Source organism: Carcharodon carcharias, chromosome 1 (genome assembly GCF_017639515.1).
Source record: "Carcharodon carcharias isolate sCarCar2 chromosome 1, sCarCar2.pri, whole genome shotgun sequence".
Classification (NCBI taxonomy): domain Eukaryota; kingdom Metazoa; phylum Chordata; class Chondrichthyes; order Lamniformes; family Lamnidae; genus Carcharodon; species Carcharodon carcharias.
Window position 1 is genome coordinate 30,113,144 of NC_054467.1, and position 23,283 is coordinate 30,136,426.

Consider the following 23,283-nt stretch of genomic DNA (forward strand, 5'->3'; position numbering starts at 1 on the left):
GGGTAGCTGAAATATTGTGATATGGAGGGTCCCAAGTTTAATTGCCAGTTTGAGCTCTGGCAGCTGATTTCAGCCAAGTTGGCAGTAGGGATGTTACAATGGTCTCTGCACTCCCAGGCATAAGGATAAAATTTCACAGGATTCCTGCTCTTGCCCACTATCCAGCAACCTCTTCTCGAGCTGCATATATGGGAATATTACATATAATTACACACAGTCTACGGTACAAAAACAAGTCATTGGGCCCAACTGTTCTATGCTGGTATTAATGCTCTCTCCTGCCCCCCACCACCTCCATCTTCATTGAACTTTATAAGCAAATGTTTCTTTTTCCCTCATGCATTTGTCTAGCTTCCCCCTAAATGTATTTATTCTATTTGCCTCAACTACTTTTTGTGATAGCACATTCCACATTCTCACCACACTTCAGGTAAAGACATTTCTCCTAAATTTTCTATTGTATTTATTGATAATTATCTTATATTTATGGTCCCTAGTCTTGATATCCCCATGAGCAGAACATCTCCTCTACCTTATCAAACTCCTTCATAACCTTAAATATTTCTAACAGGTCACCATTCCAGCTTCACTTTTTTGCAAAACGCATCTTAGCCTATTCAGCTAAAGGTTATAACCTCTCAGTTCTATTATCATGCATGTGAATTTTTCTTGCACCTTCTATATCCCTTATAATATGGTGACTAGGTAGGATTGGCCTTGGCTGTGAACCCTCGCACAGCCAAATAACTAGGCTCAGAAATGAAGTATGACATATTTTGGGCTATGTCATTTTATTACAGGCAGTAAACCAGGGTAATTTCTAATTTCACCAGCTGGGCAGTAATCTGGAGTGGAGTGGATTGCCTGTCCCTTTATATAGTTTTAATGGAATGAAAACTGGATTGGTTCTATAATGAATGCACAATTCGCTCTCCCAGGTTACAGTCTAGGCAGCAAAGTTGGAATATACCCCAATGAGTGGAGATCAAGCGCTTTTCCATTAGGAAAGAGGGCAGAACACAGAGAGTTACCTTGGGATAGCCCTAATATACAATGGTAGGCTTGAAAGCAAGTCTTCAAACTATCCTTCTGGTTGTATATAGAATGCATGAAATATGAACATACGAATTAGGAGCAGCCCCTCAAGCCATTTGATAAGATCATGGCTGACCTGATTGTGGCCTCAATTCTGCTTTCCTGTCTACCTGCTATAGCCTCTTGTCATTCAAGATACTATTCAACTCACCTTTAAAATATTCAATGTCTCTGCCTCCACTCCTCTCTGGGGAAGAGAATTCCACAGAATAACAACCCTCTGGGAGAAAAAAAATTCTTTCCATCTCCATCTTTAGTGGGAGATTGCTTATTTTTAACTGTGTCCCTAGTTCTAGTCTCTCCCACGAGAGAAAACATCCTCTCAGCATCCATCCTGTCAAGTCCCCTCAACATCTTATATGTTACAATAAGCTCATCCCTCATTCTTCTAAACTCCAACTGATACACACCCAACCTGTCCAAATAAGATAATCCCCTCATTCCAGGAATCAATTAAGCGAACCTTCTCTGAACTGCTTCTAATGTGATTATATCCTTTCTTAAGTAAAGAGACCAAAACTGTACACAGTACTCCAGATGTGGTCTCAACAGAGCCCTGTACAACCCCTGCAGAACTTTCCTACTTTTATATTCAATTCCCCTTGCAATAAACAACATTCCATTTGCCTTCCTAATCACTTGCTGTACTTACATACAACTGGTTGGCAGGTTTGGCCTGTTTCAATTGCAGTTTAGAAGAACGAGAGGTGTTCTTATTGTAACATATAAGATCCTGAGAGGACTTGACAGGGTGAATGCAGAGAGGATGTTTCCCCTTGTGGAAGAGACTGGAACTAGGGGACACAATTTAAAAATAAGGAATGTTCCATGTACCTGCATACTAATTTTTTATGATTCATGTGCCAGGGCACCCAGATCCCTCTGTACCGCAGAGTTCTGTAATCTCGTTATTTAAATTGCATACTGCTTTTCTGTTCTTTCTGACAAAGTGCACTAGTTCAGATTTTCTTACATTATACTCCATCTGCCAAATGCTTGCCTACTCACTTAACCTATCTATATCCCTTTGCAGACTCATGTCCTCTTCACAACCTACTCTCCCACTATCTTTGCGTCATCAGAAAATTTAGCAACTGTACATTCAGTCCCTTTATCTAAGTCATTGATATAGATTGTAAATCTACTGCCATCTTCTTCTTCACTGTGTACCACATTTCTGAGTTCTAAGTTCTTTGTAAACTTTGAAACTATGCCCTATATACCTAAGTTCAACTCATTAATATATATCTAAAAGAGGCGTAGTAGTCCTCATGCCAAAATCACAGGATACTACTGCAAATTTTCCTCCAGTTTGAAAACAACTGTTCATCGTTACTCTTTGCTTTCTGTCTCTTAGCCAATTGTTTTTCCATGTTGCCAGTGTCCCTTTAACCCCATGGCCTCCATTTAGCTAGCAAATCTATTTTGCCTTTAGAAAGTCCAAGCAAACAACATCAATCACACTACTTCATAGATTCTCTCCATTACTTCATCAAATAAATCAATCAAATCTGTGGTACATAATTTGCCTTTAACAAATCTATGCTGGCTGTCATTTATTAACCTATATTTTTCCATATTTATTGTTGTCTCCCACCATTGATATTAGTTACTGGTTATAGTTACCAGGTTTACCCTGCTCCCCCATTTTGAGCAGGGGTGAAACATTTTAAAACTTCCATTACTCTGGCACAACTCCCATATCCAAGGAGTATTTAAAGATTGTGACTAGTATCTCACTATTATCACCCTTACTTCCCTCTGCAACCTAGGATACATCCAGACTAGGTGAATTTTCTACTTTGAACTTCTTGGAATCAAACTTGGAATCATCCTGTCTGTGTGACTCAGTAACTCACTGGATGAATTCTTTCAACTACTGATCTAACTCCACTTTAAGCATTTGAATTGTTCCTACAAGTATTTAACCTACTGGTGTTGACAAAATTTCTAAGACCATCATTCAAATGGGTGAATCATAAATGTATGTTAAGTGGAGAAACTTACAGTGCACATCACATAACTTCTGAACTTCCTTCTTTGTATTATAAAACCCACTCCTATTGGCTGCGCTGACAGAAGAGAAGGGAGCTCAAGCAAAGGCTATAGGGGGGGAGCTTATGAGTTCCCACTTCTATTGGAGACCAGTAAAGTGACAATCATGGGCAGTGCTGGTCATATTTCAGATATGTGCTGCCAATAGGCTAGGGTCCCACAGACTCGTGCAATTACCATCATACACAAAAAGGCAAGTTCTTCTGTCATTGTCCAGTTAGTTATCCCTGTATGAAGAGAAGGAAATGATGTGGATTCTGTGAACGACAGACACTATATCCATATGATCATTCCAAATATGAAACACTCTATTCTGTTCAATGCAATTTTTTTATAGGGCAGTTAGGGATGGGAAATAAATGCTGGCCTAGCCAGCAATGTACACATCCCATGAACGAATAAAAAAAAAATTATTATAATTCCAGCAACTTGCTCATTTTGCACATATATTGAGACCTGGGACCATGGAAATAAATGCTACCTGTGAAATGTAACTAGGCATGGTTGAAGAATATGATGATGTTAGATTTCAATGGAGCCTTTTCAACTGCCCGTGGTGGTAAGAGAAACAATTCACAGAATATTTGTTTGAAAGATTAAATAAATGAATTGTACAGAGTCCTAGCTAACGCAAGTTGTACACAGTACATCCGAGGAAAGGGTTCAATAGAAGGCCTTCGCTTCTCCCTTGCTTTCTTAAGTTCCTAATGTTATTACACAGAACAGATTGACCACACTAGCCCATAATTTCAAATTTGTTTTTTTTTATTAATACCAGATCATAATTTGTTGTGACAGGACATTTAACGGCACCTGGCATTTGTTAGACCTGTCCTTTCACATTTCAGTTTTTACAGATAATGAGAATTGTTGAAAGCTGATAACAACACAGGGAAACAGGGTATCTGGGATCTGAGTGAACAGGACAAGCAACTGTGTATCACCTTAACCAATCAGACTGAAGGATTGTGAAAATTACAGCACAAGGACTGAAAAGGAAATGTAAACAAAAAGGGTGAATTCAATGTCAAATCAGGTCCAACAAGATAAATAAAGGGAAGAAAAGATTGGATTAAGAGGGAAAAAGACAAAGGGGAAAAGTAAAAGTTTATTTTAAATTTTACAATTTTTAAATCTCCAACAATGAAAACCTGGAGGAATGAGATTCCAGATTTGTAATAGTTTTCTGTGCTAGAGAGGTTGATTGACAGGAATTAACACTTTTCACATAGTTAGAAGAGTAGTTAGAAGAGAATGGGTGAGAATTCACTTTTTGTGGGGAGCTTACTTCATATCTACTGTGCAAATGCAACAGCTTCACAGCATTCCATGCATTTCAATGGTGAGGCAGACATTTTTGCAAAGCTATTAAACAAAGTTGTGCAACTTGGACACCAACCTTTGGACATTTGAGTTTAACTGCACATATGCCCCTCACCTTAAGTTGCTATGCTATTTTCAAATAACGGTGAGGGCCAATAGACTCACCATTATTTTGACAACAAGATCTGGGTCATTGTCATTCTCCACAATTATTATGCAGTGTAATTGTGATAATTTAGACCATCTGTCGTCTTGAACTATACGTAAAGGATGATGAAAGCCCATACATTGAAAGAAATAGGATAATCTTTTAACCATCCAATATAAATAGCATTCCCTCAGTTTATGGAAGCTACCGACAAATTCTGCATACATTATATTTTTATGTTTAATATATGTTACATATAAAATACCATCATTAGGTTCTAAATGTAATATTAAATTGGTATGCACAACAGGTGTGTAGGAGGGCACGTTAACACATGTGGAAGATGGAAACTTTACAAATACTCACCTTGAAAGCCACTGACTGGTGAGTAAGGGTTAATTCCCAAAGTGCTCTGTGTGTTAGTGCTTGTATTTCATGCTGAAGATTATTAGTCTGTCACTGTAAAAGAATGCTAGTCAGGGAAACTTCAGAGAACTCAAGAGAACGTAAAATAAGTATTGTTCTCCCATTGTCAGCCTACTAGGGCTGCATTTCACCAAATTATTTTAAAAATCCACACAACGCACCCAGATTTTAGCACACAATTGAAGAAAATAGTCATTTTGCATTATAAATAATTATCAAATGCAGAAAAGTAATTATGAAAATATGTTAAAGTTTGTTTTGTTAGATTTATAAAATATTGTTTTACACAGTGACATATATTCTGCATTTAGATCGTAAAAATATAAATTGGTTTCAAACTAATTTTCTAAGTGCCAATACTATTATAATAGATTGTCAATTACCCAGTCAGTTTGACTTAGGAATGTTCTCCTGTCTCAGTTTTAGCCAATGACATATCCTCTATTTCTTTGGCTACATTTATTTAGGACATCATATTATTTTGTTAAGAGTCTGAAATGTGTGGGAAAAAAATGTTGAATTAGCTTATGTTTCCGGTGAATTCAACCTGCGTAGGCCGACAAAGGGGACATCCATCTACTGAGAGAAAGATAAGCCTATGATCTATTTCTATTGAAATAAATGATTTCTGACTGGAGAGGTTAACCTTTTGCTGAAGCTGGCGGCAGCAGAACTTCTATCACTTCCTCTTCCGATGCAGCTTCTCCTTCTGATGGGCTCTCGTTGGGTTCTACAACTGCTACAGAGCTTTCAGGTTGCTCGGCACTTTCAGCTGCAGGGACTTCGACCTCTTCTGTTACTGACTCCGAGGGCTCTCCACTCGATTCAACAACTTCAGGAGACTGGACTTGATCTGATTCTAACAATAGATCAACATAGGCATGTCAAAGCATATCCAGACTCAGTATTAGCTGCGCTTAAAGAGGAACTTCACCCTAGACAGACTGATGCAGGGCTGTTTGGGCAGTGGGCAGTGCACTGGCCACTATGATCTGGTATCAAACTATACTGACCATATCCCATATTGAAATCTCAATCGATGCTGCATTTCCTGACCTCAGTCAATGCTGTAGTTGAAGCCAAAAATTTGCCTCAGCTCTAGTGGATCAAGAAAAGGAATGAATCAGCCAATCAATCCAACCCTAATCGATAATCAGTGAATCTTGTCAAGAACTGAATGTGTGTGGGTGTCAGGAGGGGACAGGATCAAAATAAGCAGCGACGCTCCCTACATTATAGCAGCCTATCATTGCCCTGTCTAGACATACTAGAATTATGGCCGCTGGGACAAGGTGTCACAGGGCAACGCATGTCAAAGGAACTGTGAGTAACATGACACAGCATGTGGAGGAGAAGAGGGTAGCATATTGGAGGAGGGAAATTCTGTTATCATAAAGGTAATTGTCAAAGTTGAGAGGAAGTGGCCTGCAACACTAAGCTACTGAAGGAATGCTGCTGATGCTTGTAGCTACTCCTACCAGGAGATCTGCTGTCATGGTATGTCACGCTGAAGGAATACTGCACCAGAGATCCTCATGGCAAACAGCACTGCATCACGAATTTGTAATAATGGAGCCCTCCCTACCCATGATGATGACTGGGGTGAAGTTTCCCATCAAAATCAAAAACACACAAAATATCACTTAGAAGCCTCCATACCAAATTAATCTGCCATGCGAAAGGCATGCAATACATTTTTAAAAAATGGACGGTCATTGTCTAAACTCAAAACAGGCGTGGAAGAAGGAAAAGGCAAACAACACTGACAAACAGTAATTCCATCTTTATAAAATATCACTAGGAGTTAAATAAGGAATATTATAGTAAAGGGCATGTTACAGGGACTCTGGGACTCTCCATTAGTGAGGGAGCCATAATGCTTGGTGGTCTATCAGGCAGCTGAATACTGAATTAGAGATGATAGCAAATAAATAAACATAAAAACTTATAACCATTGGCATGGAAATTATGTTCAGCATTCAAACAGGCTAACTGAATCAATGCAGTAATTGTGAAAGATGTGCTTCTAATACCTTACTCACGGCCACAAGCACAAACTTTCATTTAATGGTTTCTGCTGAACAGGTCAAGCTCTACCTCTGTTGCAAATCAACAAGTTATATTTTGTTGCATTGTTGGCAGTAAGTAAGCATTCATTCAGTATTAAAAAATCCCCATGGGATTCAAAAACCAACACAAGAGGACTACCCCTGGCATCCAATTATATGTCCACATTTTGGACTGACGAATTCTTGGCATTTTATTCTGTAAAGTGTACAATAAAAAACAATATTAAAGAAATTCTGGAAAGGAAATCACAGTTCCACATTTATCATTAGTTATAGTCTTGTCATACTAAATATTGAAAGTGTCACATTCTGCTGCTATGGTTAAGATCAACGATGGAAAATCGACTGAAGCAAATACTAAAGCTACCTTTTTAACACAAACATTCATAGAAGAGAACATAGACAAGAGGGAAGAACAAGGAGGATTTACCCTCAAAGTGCCCAGCTAAATTAAGCTCGAGTTTGACTCCTTCCTGGAGTCACACATTATCACAAATAGAGGAAAGGGTGAGAAGAAGTAATATAAAGGATTACATTTCTCAGCATAGAAGAATGGAAGAAATTTACTGCTATGTCTCCTTTTTCAGGTATTGTAAAAATGGCTTTTATCTTTTTTGATCGTATTTGTTTCTAAGTTTTCCAAATTTGAGATTTTCATTCCATTAGATTCGGTATTCTGCTCCTTCTTGATGTCTGGATTCCAGAATAACCAATTAATATCCTACATACATTGATATCCCAGTTTTGAAAGGTTCCCATTTAGAGCATACGGGATAAAAATGTCAATGCGGTGTTCAAGAAGAAACACTTCATTTAATAGACGTACGGGAACCCTTGAGTTTGTGCATTTTGTGTGCATGTACCAGGTGTGTGCTTGTTTATATCCAAGTTTGGATGTATGTGCACATATGTATGCATATGTGTGTGCACATGTGTGTTGTGTATACATGAAGGTATATATCTTTTTTATGGGTGTATTTCATTTTGTCTAATTTGATTGTTAAAACATTATGATCCTAAAAATCCACAATCCTTGTGTAGGATTGTGAAACTGTTAGGGCATGCGGGTACACGGTTCAGGGTGGTACCCACTTACATTGTGTTTTCACCGCATTCCAAGAATTTCTTTGGTTTTCTGGGGAGTGGAGGCATGGGGTTAACCTGACAATAAGGAAGGAGGCAGGACCACAGGAATGATCTCCTACATCAGAATTCCCACCAGAACCAGTTGTGGTGCTCCAAATATATTTTCAGTCTGAGAGAGGCAGGAGTTCAGTACTTTACATTGGAAGAAGTAGCGAATGTAATCATTCTGGAATCAGGTAAATTTTTATTCATTTCTAGCACTTTATGCCAGACCTGCTGGAACAGGTGGATTCCCATTATTGATCATTTCCTGACCCTAGGAATTGCAATTGGGTCAGAAACGATGCTAGGGAAGTCTACTGCACTGCTGTAATGGGTTTGCCAACTTTTGAACCCTATGTACCTCCTGCGGGGAGGTTGTCAGAACATATGTTTCACAAGCATGCCAGCTCATGGGGAAAAGCAATCCATGTCCAAATGCAGGAAGATCCAGACAATATCCAGACTTGGGCTGACAAGTGGCAAGTAACATTCGTGCCACATAATTGTCAGGCAATGAACATCTCCAGCGAGAGAGAATCCAACCATCGCCCATTGACATTCAATGGCATTACCATTGCTGAATCCCCGACTATTAACATCCTGGGGGTTACCATTGACCAGACTAGCCATATAAATACTGTAGCTACAAGAGCAGGTCAGAGGCTAGGAATCCTGCGGCGAATAACTCACTTCCTGACTCCCCAAAGCCTGTCCACCATCTACAAGGCAGAAGTCAGTGATGGAATACTCTGCATTTGCCTGGATGAGTGCAGCTCCAGTAACACAAGAAGCTTGACACCATCCAGGAAAAAGCAGCCCACTTGATTGGCACCCCTTGCACAAACATTCACTCCCTCTACCACCGACACACAGTGGCAGCAGTGTGTACCATCGACAAGATGCACTGCAGGAACTCACCAAGCCTCCTTAGACAGCACCTTCCAAACCCATGATCACTACCATCTAAAAGGACAAGGGCAGTAGACATGTGGGAACACCAGAACCTGGAAGTTCCCTTCCAAGTCACTCACTATCCTGACTTGAAAATATATCGCCATTCCTGCATTGTCGCTGGGTCAAAAATCCTGGAACTCCCCCTGCTAACAGCACTGTGGGTGTACCTAACCACATGGACTGCAGCAGTTCAAGAAGACAGCTACCACCACCTTCTCAAGGGCAATTAGGGATGGGCAATAAATGCTGGCCTAGCCAGTGATGCTCACATCCCACGATCGAATAAAAAAAATACAATAAATTGTTGTAAAATCAAAAAATGCTGGATATACTCAGAAGGTCATCTGTGGAGCGAGAAACAGAGTTACCATTCGTCAGAACTGGGAAAAGTTAGAAGTGTGATAGCTGTTATGTAGGTGAAATGGGGGCAGGTGGAAAAAGAACAAAACAGAAGGTCCATGTTAGGGTAGAAGACAGGATACATTAAATGACAAAAAATTTTGTGGGGCAGACCTAAAGAAAGTCATAATGGGATGAGTAAAAACACAAAAGAAAGGTTTTCTCATTTTAGCTTTCGAATGGCAGCTGTTCAGTATTCTGCCATTCATACCTTTTGACTAATCCTTTGTTACTTGTTGTTTAATATCTCCCATCTTCTGCCCTTTTACAAACCTTTCTTTTCTGTTCTTTTTCCACCCTCCCCCATTTCACCCACATAAAAGCTATTTTACAGTATTTCTAGCTATTCCCAGTTCTGATGAAAGGTTACAATCTGGTTTGGTGGGATCTTGTTGAGACATTGGAGGCTTTGCCTGCCAGGTAGAGAGTTGGCGAGAGACCCATGCTGCCTCTTTTCCGGAAGGCCCGTTGAACCACAATCCAATCAGGCAGTGGCGAGGCCAGTGGCAGACATTTCCCTGGAATTGTGACCCCGGGGCGGAAGTCTTGCCTACTGAGAGTTGCCAACCAATCAGAGGCTGGCAGTTCTTGTGCTTAGCAGTGCCACTGGGGAGGTGGTGGCTGTTGCCAGAAGGACAGGCACCAGAATCCAAGGATCACAGAGCGACCCAGGCCACAGCTAGGTAATGCTGGGGGCAGGGTGGTCATAGGGAGAAAGGTGTAGGAGGGGTTGGCAACAAGAGTAGCAGGCGGCGTGGCTCTCAGTGGGCCCCCCCGTTTCTCAATGTCCGGTCCCTCGATCAGGCACTGAGTGCTTTTGACTGAGGGAGTCCCCACAGGAGGTGATAACTTGGGCCACAGGGTTTTAGTTGTGGGTATGCCACATGGTGACGGGCCTACCCGCCACTGGGTTAATAGCAGAGGCAGCGGGATGAGGCCCTTAAGTACTCACTAATTGATCGCTTAAAGGCCTCAATAGGTGGTGGGGTGGGAAGATCAACCATGGGCCTTCCTGCCCAGAACCTCCAGTTTTTAGTTCAGATTTCCAGCATCTGCAATATTTTGATTTTCAATAAATTGTTGTGTTTGCTGGGGAATGTACAAATGATACATAGTGAATGGCACTGCTGCCATTAATCTGTCAGTTAAAAAAATGTACCTTTTAGTGTGCTTAAGTTCCAATTGTGGTGTGTGTTAGCTAGAAGTGGTATTTTTGTAGGGTGCATTCTATATTTATACACTTTTTTTCACAACAGCTTCTAGGCTCACACTAAGTTGGACTTCAGTGTTCCTTCATAATGGAATAGATGTTTTTACCAAATCCCAAACTAAAACTACTCACATACTGTGTAAACCACAGTTTGTGTTACTTAGACAACATGTCTAAGTGCATATTAATAAGAGAACCTCAAAACATCCATGTGTTAGCATTTAACAGATTTGGAAAGATAATAGTTATAAATACTTTTTATTTATTCATGCACATGTTCTAAAAGAGAGCTCGAGAACACAATTTGTTATTGTTAGAAGCCAGTCCATAAATTTATGACTAACAGTAATCATTAAAATGTGGTAATTTGTGAATACTCACCATCTTCCTCTGTAAACATAAACAAGACAAAGAAGAAAAAATAATTTATTAATAAAAAGCAAATAATTTCAATATCCTTTAGTTAAAAGGGTGTGGATTTCATGAAAAAATATTGCGTAGAGGGGAGATCACCTCCTAATGGAGGTAGGTGCCATATATCATTAAATGGGGCAGAGTGGTCTCATGGACAAGGTTTGATCACCTAAGGACATCAGAGAGAAATTTTCCACATCTTTTTCCTCTAATTGGCCTAGGTTTTTATCCATTTCTTTGTTTCTCCCATGAAGTTACATGTCTTCCGGATAAGGTGGGGACTGTATGTATTATGATGCACAGAACATCATAACTAGATGGGACAAGCTAAATGGACTAGCAAGTCTTCCTCTGTCTGTCATTTCATTGGCCAGAATTTTCCCATCGGCGATTTGGGGGCGGGGCCCGCTCTCCGACGGGAAAATGACGTTGGGAGGAACCCCCGACGTCATCCCGGTCGCTTTAAAATTTTAGGAAGGTGGGCAGACATCGAAATCAGCTGTCCGCCCGCCGACCTGACAATGGCCAATTAAGGCCATTGACAGGCAAATTAAGATCATTAAAGACCAGCCCGTCCAACTTTAAGGCTGGTGGGCAGGCCAGGAGCCCCAATGGGCTCCTGATAATACATGAAACCTCATCCACTCAGGTCCGTTTTTAAAAAGTGTAATAAAGTTTATGTCGTTTTTATTAACATGTCCCATCTCATGTGACATTGTCACATGAGGGGGACATGTTAATAATATTTATTTTTTTCTATTTTTTAACTTTTGTGCACTGTCACTAATCTCCCTGAGACAGCACTTAGTCTCAGGGAGCAGTGTGCTCTTTCGCGTGCATGCGTGAAAGAGTGCACTTTGACAGCTGGGGATTCCCTACCCCCCCCCCCCCCGTACAGGAAGCGCATAGCGCTTCCTGTCGGGAAGGCCATTGGGCAAGCCTTAACTGGCCCACCCACTCAAAATGGCGGCAGGCCCCGTTTCGGCAGCAGGGGTTGGCTGTTCGCCCGTCGCCAAGCCAGTGGGGACTGCACGCCCAACAAGGTAAAATTCTGCCCGTTATGTTCATGTAGTGGTGCTGTGACAAATGATGCACATCTTTTCTCCCTCTCCCCCTAAAATACATGTTTTACCAAATGCCTTTTTTCATTAAAGCAGCGCCCTAACATGAATCCATTACAGATTCTCAATTTTTAAGCAATTTAGACAGGTGTTTTGTAAGACTGGTAAACTCGAATAAGACGTGGTGGATGCTTTTGATTCTTTCCTTAAGTGGCAACATCAACTATATAGAAAGCTATTTGTCTGTTCTATCAATTATGATATGAATTACTGTATACCCCTATTATTCAAAAGGGTTTCTGTGTTGAAAAATTTGAATTATGCAACATACATAACACAGAAATGTGGGAATTTAATGCAACAAAAAATGAATTATCAGATAATTTGAATTAAGATGCTTTGCATTAAAAGAAGACTAACTCAGAATAATAACAAAAAAACTGCGGATGCTGGAAATCCAAAACAAAAACAAAAACAGAATTACCTGGAAAAACTCAGCAGGTCTGGCAGCATCGGCGGAGAAGAAAAGAGTTGACGTTTCGAGTCCTCATGACCCTTCGACAGAACTTGCGTTCGAGTCCAAGAAAGAGTTGAAATATAAGCTGGTTTAAGGTGTGTGTGTGGGGGGTGGAGAGATAGAGAGACAGAGAGGTGGAGGGGGGGGGTGTGGTTGTAGGGACAAACAAGCAGTGATAGAAGCAGATCATCAAAAGATGTCAATGACAATAGTACAATAGAACACATAGGTGTTAAAGTTAAAGTTGGTGATATTATCACCAACTTTAACTTTAACACCTATGTGTTCTATTGTACTATTGTCGTTGACATCTTTTGATGATCTGCTTCTATCACTGCTTGTTTGTCCCTACAACCACACCCACCCCCCCCCACCCCCCTCCACCTCCCTGTCTCTCTATCTCTCCGCCCCCCACACACACACCTTAAACCAGCTTATATTTCAACTCTTTCTTGGACTCGAACGCAAGTTCTGTCGAAGGGTCATGAGGACTCGAAACGTCAACTCTTTTCTTCTCCGCCGATGCTGCCAGACCTGCTGAGTTTTTCCAGGTAATTCTGTTTTTGTTTTTGTTAACTCAGAATAATGTTGTTTTATGTGGAGTCTCAGTGAAACTAATCCAAATTGTATTTGTTGATTTTGACTTCTACTGCCAGCTCCTGCTTTGTGCCATGCAATACTTGTCCTGAAGGGTCCCTCTCGCAAGGTCACAAGGTTGAAACAAATGAAAAAGGTTGTTCAGCTCCTGAAAGTTTGTCTTTTAGGGGAAAAATCTACATTGATCATCATAGCACAGGCTGTTCCCGAAATGATTCTAGTTTTATTCTTGCCTCCACTAACCTACCTGAAGGCAATTCCAGGTGTTAATCGCTCTTTGTGTGAAGAAGAGCTTCCTGACAATTATAAATTTACCTTTCGCTAGTTTAATCCTGTGATCCCTCTTCCTTCTTGTCTATACTTACTCAAATGAAGTAAAGAAAAGTGCACTGCTGCCATGTAAACTTTCTGATCCTGGTTACGATGCTCTAATTCCTGCTGGGAAGTGTACACATGTAAACACTAGCTGAGCATAGGACCAGCTTGGGCTGCCTTGTCAACCCTTCTTCAATTAAAAAGCCTCACTGCACCCAATGCCCAAACTCACAAATGGAGAATGGTCACTTGAATGAGATGCTGGAAAACTCTAAATAAAAGATGGGCAATAGGTTTGGGTTTGTCTTGCTTCACTGGAGGGCCCTCTCAGGAGCAATGTAAACATATCATGGTAAAGAATTCCTGCATTTTTCTGTACAATTGCTAGTAGTGTTGTTTTTACTTAGATTGGTATTGTATTAAGTACAGATGGTTAGAACATCGATGTACTATGCCACGGCCTCTGAGAACAGTGAGTCCATACTATGATTCCTCACCTCTGTGTTTCCATTTTCAGCAGTGTCACTACGCAAAAGTGACAAGCAGAAACCTGGATGAGGGTCATTCAAAAGAAGAATATAGCATGCAACTTTCTTGCACTTCTTAGCAGCTAGTTTCAGACTAGACGGTGAAGCATCCGTTCACTCAGCTAAGGAATGGTTTATTACACAGGGTGGGGTTTTCTGGCCCACCTGCTGCCAGGGTCATCCAGTTCCACTGAAAGTCAATGGACGTCACGCCACAGTGGGGCTGGAAAATCTCGGCCATAGAATTTCATGTAGTCTGTACCACAGAAATAAGTGTCACGGACAGAATTTATGTATTCATTTTTACTGCCCGTGATCAATATGTTTGTCTGGAAGACGTTTGTGTTTTCCTAATCTTGGGGAAGAATCTTCTGATCGGCGAGTGGGGGCAGACCCGACACGTAAAATGACACGGGGTGACGTCGGGCGTGTGTCCCAACATCACCCCACGTCATTTAGATTTTCATGTCAGCGGGCGCACAACGACCTGACAATGGCCTATTAAGGCCATTAAAAAACTAATTGAAACCATTAATGGACCTTAAGGTTGGCGAACAGGCCGGGAGCCCTGGCAGGCTTCTGGAAAAACATGAAACCTCATCCACTGACAGGATGAGGTTTCATGAATGATTTAAAAATCTCAGAATATTTCAAAATAAATGCTATGGACATGTCCCAACTCATGTGACAGTGTCACATGAGGGGACAGGGCAGCAAAATTTTTCTCTCATCTTTATTTCAAGTTTCAAATCTGAGCCGATCTCCCGGAGGCAGCATTTTGCCTCGGGGTGATCTGTGTGCTCCTTCGTGCGCATGCGTGAAAGAGTGCACTCCCAGCTCAGGGAAATTCCCCGCCACCCCCCCTCCGCCTGCACAGGGAGCGCATAGCACTTCCTGGCGGACATCACGCTGGGCAGGCCTTAATTGGCCAGCCCATGTAAAATGGCAGCGCACCCCCAACCAGGGATGCCGATCGGGAACCCGCCCGTCCGTACCCACTCCCGCACATCCCCTTCCCACCGACAGGGGAAAATGTTGTCCTTGGAGTATGTATCTCAATTAAATAATTCCAGTCGCATGCTTTTTATGAGTTTAAAAATAAAGAGAGTTATTTATTATTACACAATTACCCCCAATTTAACGCAACATTTCACTCACTCGTCTTTCACACACAAAAAGAGTAGATTCAGATGAAGGTAATACATTGTCACAGCTTATAATTATCTCAGTCTCTTTCGCAGCAGACCTGTAGTTTCTTGGATGCATTTGAAGCATTAAAGTTGAAGTGAAGATCTTGTGAAGCAGGGGATTCTCAGCAGGCTGCAAGCTTTCTTGTAGTCAAATTTCTAGGAGGTTGGTTCTCAGGTTTGTTTAACAGGAACAAGTTGGGGAGTCCTTCTCTCTCTATTAGAACCTTCCACTTTCAAGGTATTGCTGTTTATTACCTTGGCTGCTTGGATGACTTGCAGTTGGTGCGATGGCTTTCAGTGGAACTCTCTGTCTTCAAGCAGCTTCTTCCTGGCTTTAAAAGCAGACAGCAAACATGGCTGTCTCATCATGTGATCTTTTACATGTTCAAAATCCTTTTCCAAATAAGGTGGGTAGTTAGGATGATTATACATTTCGTGTTGTGGGTTTCACACCCTGACAGCTTGAGACAGCCAGTGTTTTTGTGTTTGAGTGGCCCATTCAATTTGTAATACCCTTTTGGATTAGTTTCAGGAAAGGGCATTGATCCAACATCAGTTTGAAATGTTCCTTTTGTTCCTTCTCGAGACAGGGGCATGGTTTCAATCCAAAAAAGAAGTCAGGTGACCTCAGGTGGCCATCTTTTGCAGTTTTTGTGTTCAGTTTTAAAATATAAAACTTATTTTGAAGTTCAAAATGTACTGGGATATGGCACACATTATTCAGCCCAACGAGTCTATGCCTACACTTATGCTCCATACAAGCCACCTCCCTCCTCTCTCCCTTTAACCCTATCAGTACATCATTCTCTTTTTTCTCCCTCATGTGTTTATCTAGATTCCCTAAAATGCATTATTGCTATTCGCCAAAACTGCTTCTTTTCGTAATGAATCCCACATTTTTACCACTCTTTAGGGAATGAACTTTCTCCTGAATTCCTTATTGGATTTGTTAGTGATTATCTTATAATAATGGACATTGATGTTAGTCTCCCCCACAAGTGGGAATAGCTTCCCTAGGTCTACTTTATCAAATCCTTTCATAATCTTAAAGACCTCTATCAGTTTAAAACTCAGCCTTCTCATTCCAATAGAAGAGACCAAAGCCTGTTCAGCCTTTCCTAATCAGTTCTAATATCATCCTTGTGAATTTTATCTTTTGCACCTTCTCCAATACCCTTATATCCTTTTTAGATGGAGAAACCATTATGGTAAATTTCACATTGGAAATTGTGCTTTTCTGATTCACCCCATCTTTATTTTTATTCTCTGAGCATGAAGAGATGATTGGTTTGTAAAATGAAATACAAGCAGTACAAGTTTCCTCCAAGAAACAGAGGAGACCTTAAAAGAGTAAACAATCTAAATTTTTACTTCAGTCCTTTGAATACAACTAATACAGTCTAACATAACCAGTGTTACCGCCAGGAGGAGGGGTTAATTTAAACAGCATCAGTTTCTCCTCTCACCACCAGGTGTTTCGATTTGTAAGCAATGGCGTATTTCTCAAACCTTTGGTTTTGATGCAATCCAATTTTCTATTAATAACCCCATGGCAAACTCGAGATCGGATGAACTCAAAAGGTTAGTTTATTTGCTCACACTCAAAACATGAGAGGAGGGTCACAGCATTGCCTCCTTTACATTCATACAGTAAAAGAGGGATAGAGAAAAGAAAGATATATAGTGTAGAGACCACAGAGGAAAAGAAAGATTGTCTCACATGGGTTTCAGAGTCCAGCATCAAAGTCCAATGCAGTATTCCTTTACGGAGCCCAGTGGGTTGAAAACTAATGCTATATAATTTACTTTTCTGGTGGTATTGACATCAGACATTGAGATACACACACAGAGATGAATCAGCCTTGTAGGTGATGGTATAGAATTTCCAGCAGAAGCAGTGTAGAATGGGCCAGGTGTTCAACCTGGGTCAGAGCTCCTTATCTGTGAAGCTGCTAGTCAGATGGTAAAAAGGCAGACTTAGACTTTTCAGTTCAGCAAGAAAATATCACTGGTTCCACAAACCAGAGGCCCATATTACATGACACCCTCCTCTCCATACTATCTTTGACAAATAACATGCATCCCTTATCTAGTCTCCTAAGATTGATTAATGTCTCAACCATTAAGAGTTAAAAGGAAGGTTGCGGGGCCCTTTATCTTAGCAGACGAACAAACTCCTGTTGGCCACCCTCCTGTATGAAATACAGATGGCCTTGGTATAGTTCTCTGAATTTGATCTGTGCATCCCACAGGGGGGATGTTAGCTGCTCTTCAGGGATAACAATGTATGAATTTTCCTGATAGCTTCTTTTGTTCAGCGTCACAGACAGACATAGATACAGCCATTTTAAATTTTGTTCAGTTTGAATTTTTTTGAGATGGCAATGAGATATCTATATATTTTATTTAAAAAAGATACAGAGAGATGTTTTAGAGCCTCATACCAATCACTTTAATGCAGTGATAATGAGCATCCCAGAACATTTGATACCGCATTAGAGAATAACAAATTAAATAGGGCATGAGGTTTGAATGAATGCCTGGGAATTCTTACTTTCAATATATGTGCTAATGACTTGTGACTGCAATGCTCTATATTAAAACACGTGGTACATTGGGAATGTTCATGATTACCACATAATCTGTGCAGACTCATCATTAATCTCCCTGGGATAATGTTGTAAACAGCTGGCATGCCACTGCCTTTTATCTCTTTACAAACATGGACAGAGGCTTTCTTTACCTAGGCATGGCTACTGTTCCAGCCCATCGAATAATTCGGCCTGACTAATCCACTCACTAATATGCGATATGTTGAAAAGAAGTGACCTGCAATTAAACATGAGAGTAGAATGGAATTGTCAATGATGTGTTAGTTAAATGCCTGTAGTGTAGCGGAGACTCTATTATCCACACTCTGTTGGAATTTTCATAGGCAAAGGCTTGCCCGAAACACTGGCTCATTGCAACCTCCATCAAAACCCTAACTGTGTTTCTCTTACCCTCCCCCGCAACACCACAGTCTCATTCTGCCTGACAGATGTCAACCTCACAACTCAAGATTAATTTATGTTGTTTGGATTGGATGTTCATCCCCGTGCCAAGATATTAAGCAGCCAATGTCTAAGACCAAACTTTGGGAACTTTTGATTATCTGCCGATTTCCTTTGTCTGGAATGTTGTGGGAGAAGATTCCTATTATCTTGAATCACGAACATTTTGACAATAAAAATGTGCTATTCACTGTATGTTAAATAGGCTCATGGATTTCAGAAAAGAAATTTCCCCAACATTAGTTGGTCCAGGAGTTTTAACCAAGGTCAACACAGACAAAGGATTCACAGAATTTTTAATGCATGGCCTAATGCTATAGGTGTGATACCATAGCCCAGGGACTTCCCTCACTGTGGGTCGTGATGTCCAAATGTGGGGTCGCGAGCTCTGAGGAAGCAATGGCTGCCATGGAGTTCGGACTTAATGCTAACAGTTGCAAGGCTCCCATCATGGGGGTTTTTTCTACTGATGGGCGTGATCTAATGCACAGATCTTTGAGGCCTGATTCCTGTTGCAATAAAAGTCTGTGAAAAGTAGCAATTCAGAAAAAATGCTCAACCCCACTGCCACCACCATTCAGCGCTCAGCAGCTGAAGCCCACCCTACCTCCCCCCGAACTCAGCAGCTGAAGCCCACCCTACCTCCCCCACAACTCAGCAGCTGAAGCTCTCCCCACTGCCCCACTGAACAACTCTCCTACCCCCTAATTTTCACTCCAGGATCACATGAAGTCTGAGGCGTTTAAGATTTCAGACTGAGAATGGTGGCATCAAATCCTTTGGTAATCATACTACCACACAAAAAATTACCAGGGCGGTCACAAGAGCACAGAAGAAAACAAGAAATGGGAGGAGTAGACCATATGCCTGTTCCGACACTCAGTACAATCTTAGCTGATCTTGGGCTTCAACTCCACTTTCCTGCTTGATCTGCACATCCACTGATTCCCTGAGAGACCAAAAATCTGTCTGTGCCAGTCCTAAATGTATTCAACGATAGAGCATCCACAACCACCCGGGGTACAGAATTACAAAGATTCACAACTCTTTGAGTGAAATAATTTCTCCTCATCTCAATCTTTCTGGGAGCAGTACTGGGAGTATTGTCAAATTGCAAGAACTTCCCACTCAGTCCTTTCCTTTTAATTGCTCACATATTTCCTTTCAGTTTTTAAACAGGGTACAATGCAAAGGAATGTAGTTTTACCTGCTTTCTCCTCCGCTGGAAGCCAGATTAATACTTCCCAACAACTACACCCTGATGTGATTTAACTTTAAGTATAGGCCAACCACTTTCAAATCCTAGGTGAATTCCTCATACTCTCCCCAGCAGCACCAGAATGTTCAAGCCTTTTCCAAATGGATATCACCAATCAGCACAATCACTGAACCACATATAATAGGTTTTACTGAAATGACATTGACCACGAGAGTAAGAAGACATAGGTGCTGATTTGTGGTTTTGCAGTTAAATACACTGAGAGGTATCATAATGACAAATTTAATTATGTTGCTTCATAAATATAATTTCTGAATTACCTAAGAGAAATATGATAGGAGCTATTTTTGATTTTCCTGTCTTTTGGAAGTCAGCAGATGCTTAGTGTAATAAATATAACATGGGTGCTCCTGGTCCCATTTTCATATCTGTAGTGTAAATGTTTATTGGCTTGAATTCTCCAAAGACAATCGGGTACCATATAAAACTGGCAGCTGATGCACTATTGCTCATTTTGCACTTTCGCCAATACCCAGTTTTGTTCAAGACATGTTTACCTAATCATTACCACAGAAGTAACCTGGCACATAATAGCCTCCCTCCCCCTGTCAGTGTTCTCAAAACAAGACTTTTAAGATGTTTTTCAAGGAAATAAAAGAACAGATTTGGTAAATATGATCCAAATTAATCACTTGCTTGATAATCTATCTCTGATAATTCCTCAAATTTGTTTCCTAACCAGTGTATAATTTATTTTTTGTAATGTGCCAATGTTTAGGTCTCTGCCAGTGTCAAGTGAGGACGTGCAGGAAAGCCACTAATATGTTGTTCTTCTTCCAATTCCACCCAATCCTCCCCCTTCGTCCCATGGGAAAGGATCTGGCCTCCATTTGGGACAATCCTTTCCAAGGGACCTCAACAAGTTTTTGAGAGAAGAGGATATTGCCAAGTACAAATTTAAGAAATTTCACCTCCGAAACATTGCCCAATTTTGCCCGTGCCTCAACTCACCTTCTGCTGAAACTCTCATCTTTGTGACCTTTGGACTAGCCTATTCCAATGCTCTCCTCACTGGTATCCTATATTCCATCTTACATAAATTGGAGCTTATCCAAAACTCTACTTCCCATTTCTTAACTGGCACCAAGCTCTGTTTGCTCATTAGCCCCCACCCCCCACCCTCCCACCCCAGGTTTTCTGATCTAGATTGGCATCCCATAAAGAAAGATTTTTAAATTCTCATCCTTATTTTCAAACCTCTCCGTGGTCTCAACACTCCCTTTCTCTCTATGCCCTCTAACCATACAAACCTTCAAGATCTCTGCACTCCTCCAATTCTGCCCTCTTGCACATTCCCAATTTTTATTGCCCCAACATCAATGACTGTGCTTTCAGCCGTCATGGCTCTAAACTCTGGAATTCCTTCCCAAAATCTCTCCACCCCTCTTTCCTCCTTTCAGACAATCCTTAAAACTGATCCCTTTGACAAAGTTTTTCTGTCTTCTTGGTTTTGATACCCCCTTTCGTGGTGTCAAATCTTGTTTGAAAACACTCTTGTAAAGTGCTTTCGGATGTTTTACTATGTTAGAGGTACTACATAATTCAAGTTGCTGCTGTTGTTGTCACATAGGCAGTTTGTTAGTTTAGCTTGTGACAACTAAAAGGCAGCAGTAATCTTCTAGTCAGAGTTGAATTCCTCTTTTTTTGTCTCGCTCAGGAGGTAGTATTACTCTGGAATGGGCGTTCAGTGTACATAGGTACATAGTCTATTGACAGGCTTGATGGGCCTGACAGTCTTTTCTCTTCCTTCTTTTCATTAGTTTCTATCAGCTATAACTGAACAGAAGCTTAATCTTCATGTGCAATCGTCTAAATTTGCCACATCAATGTTTATTTTAACGGCACATTCTAGACCAGTTGTAACAACTCAATGCCCAGTAACACCAAACTAGCCTAGCTCCACACCTCCAAGCAATAACTGCAATTGTTGATAACAAGCTTTAGGTTGAGCCTAGTGGAATGAGCACATAATGATCTGAGTACGAAAATCAAAAAAGAAAACTCACTCTTTGGTTGCCAAGCTGTCCACTCACTCTTCGGGCGTTCCATTATCTCTGCAACTCTCTCATTGTACCTGGCTTTGTCCTTGCGGAGAACTTTGTACGTCTGTGTAACATAATCCAACATTAATTCATTATTCTAAGAAAACACAAACATTTGTGAATTTTCCCATGTTTCGACATGTAATTATAACAGAAAATAAGTCATTTATTTTTCATCCTCTTTGGATTCTCTCAATCCATACACAACACTCTGCATGGGAGTTCAGAAAGGGAAATCTGCACCTGGGTCTTTTCCAGTATTGTTCTGTAGCTGCCCACTTGGACATTCAAGAAAGTGTTTTAAGTCAACAATCTCCAAATTTATCTTTCCTTTCACTGTGGAGCAACTCACTACCACTCAATTACCAAAGTAAAATGGGAAGTTTGGTGCACAGAGAATCTTGGCTGTGGATCCACAACCCACAGCTCTAGGGAGAAGGATGGTCTATTGTTTAAAGTAGAAGACTGCAGTCTTAAACATATATATGTGGAAATGTGTTTAATTAAACTGGTTCTTACATAAACACTTCCACCTGCAATCACTGCACCAATCATCAGAGCATATACCATGTTCTCGCTTGAGGAGCCAGGAGGACCACCAGAAGACATCTGGCGGATGGATGCTGCAAAGTAATGCAAAGTCATTAAGTGTAAGAAAATACAGAATCATATAGAGCTGAATTTGGAACTGCTCCTTGTTGTCAATATTGATGGGATAATTTGGCTAAAATTGTTGAAAATTATAAACACCGATAACACTTTCTTCTGTGTCTATTAATACATTCTTAACCAACTGTTACATTGTATAATACATTTAAACCAGCTTTATAATATTTCTGCCACCCCATAGACAAGAGCATGTTACAGGACAGCAACACAGCGGGCTCGAGTTCCTGTCGTAAAGCACAAAAGCAAACTTCAAGTTTTTGGGCAGGATTTTCCGGGCCTGCCCACCGCCGGGATTGTCCAGTTCCACCAAAAGTCAATTTGGCTGGGCTGCTGAATCCCTCACAGTGAGTCCCATCATGGCGGAACTAGAAAATCCCAATCTTTATTAATATCTCAAAACTGGGATCAATTAATCCTTGAAGTGCACTTCAGTCCATTATTCTTTAATGTACATATTCATGTAAAGTTCAGTAGTGCAGTTTTATTGGATTTGCAGTAAGTTTTCTTTTCTTCAGCCATTGGTATCATGGTGGGCAGTAATGGACAGCGGACTCCTGTGGCTAAATCACAAAGTCTGCATTAAGATCATGTACTACCGCATACTAGGATGCCTCGTCTATAATTTAAAAAGTTGTGGCTTTAAGAGGGAACACATTAAGAGCTTATTTTACAATCCCTGCTGCAGTGACGGTCTAGCATGGAAGACTGTGCAAGCTGGAAGTGGGAATTTAGACTCATTGAATGTCACAAGTTCCCCACAGAGTTCCCAGCCTCTGATCTACTTGTGTAGCCAGCGTATTTATGTGGCTGGT

The 23,283-nt window shown here is 40.9% G+C and overlaps 1 protein-coding gene across 2 annotated transcripts in view; it reads right to left on the reverse strand.

Moving 5' to 3' along the window:
* Positions 1-23,283, reverse strand: part of mgarpb (mitochondria localized glutamic acid rich protein b) — a 47,543-nt gene that overhangs the window by 14,279 nt on the left and 9,981 nt on the right. Inside the window, exons 2-5 of one of the 2 annotated variants that reach the window (XM_041187035.1) lie at positions 22,322-22,425; positions 21,767-21,866; positions 11,189-11,197; positions 5,694-5,906 (exon numbers count right to left, since the gene is read on the reverse strand). In XM_041187035.1, coding sequence (XP_041042969.1) covers positions 5,694-5,906; positions 11,189-11,197; positions 21,767-21,866; positions 22,322-22,425 — 426 coding nt within the window. The remainder of the gene's footprint in view (positions 1-5,693; positions 5,907-11,188; positions 11,198-21,766; positions 21,867-22,321; positions 22,426-23,283) is intronic. The other variant, XM_041187045.1, reaches the window with a different exon arrangement.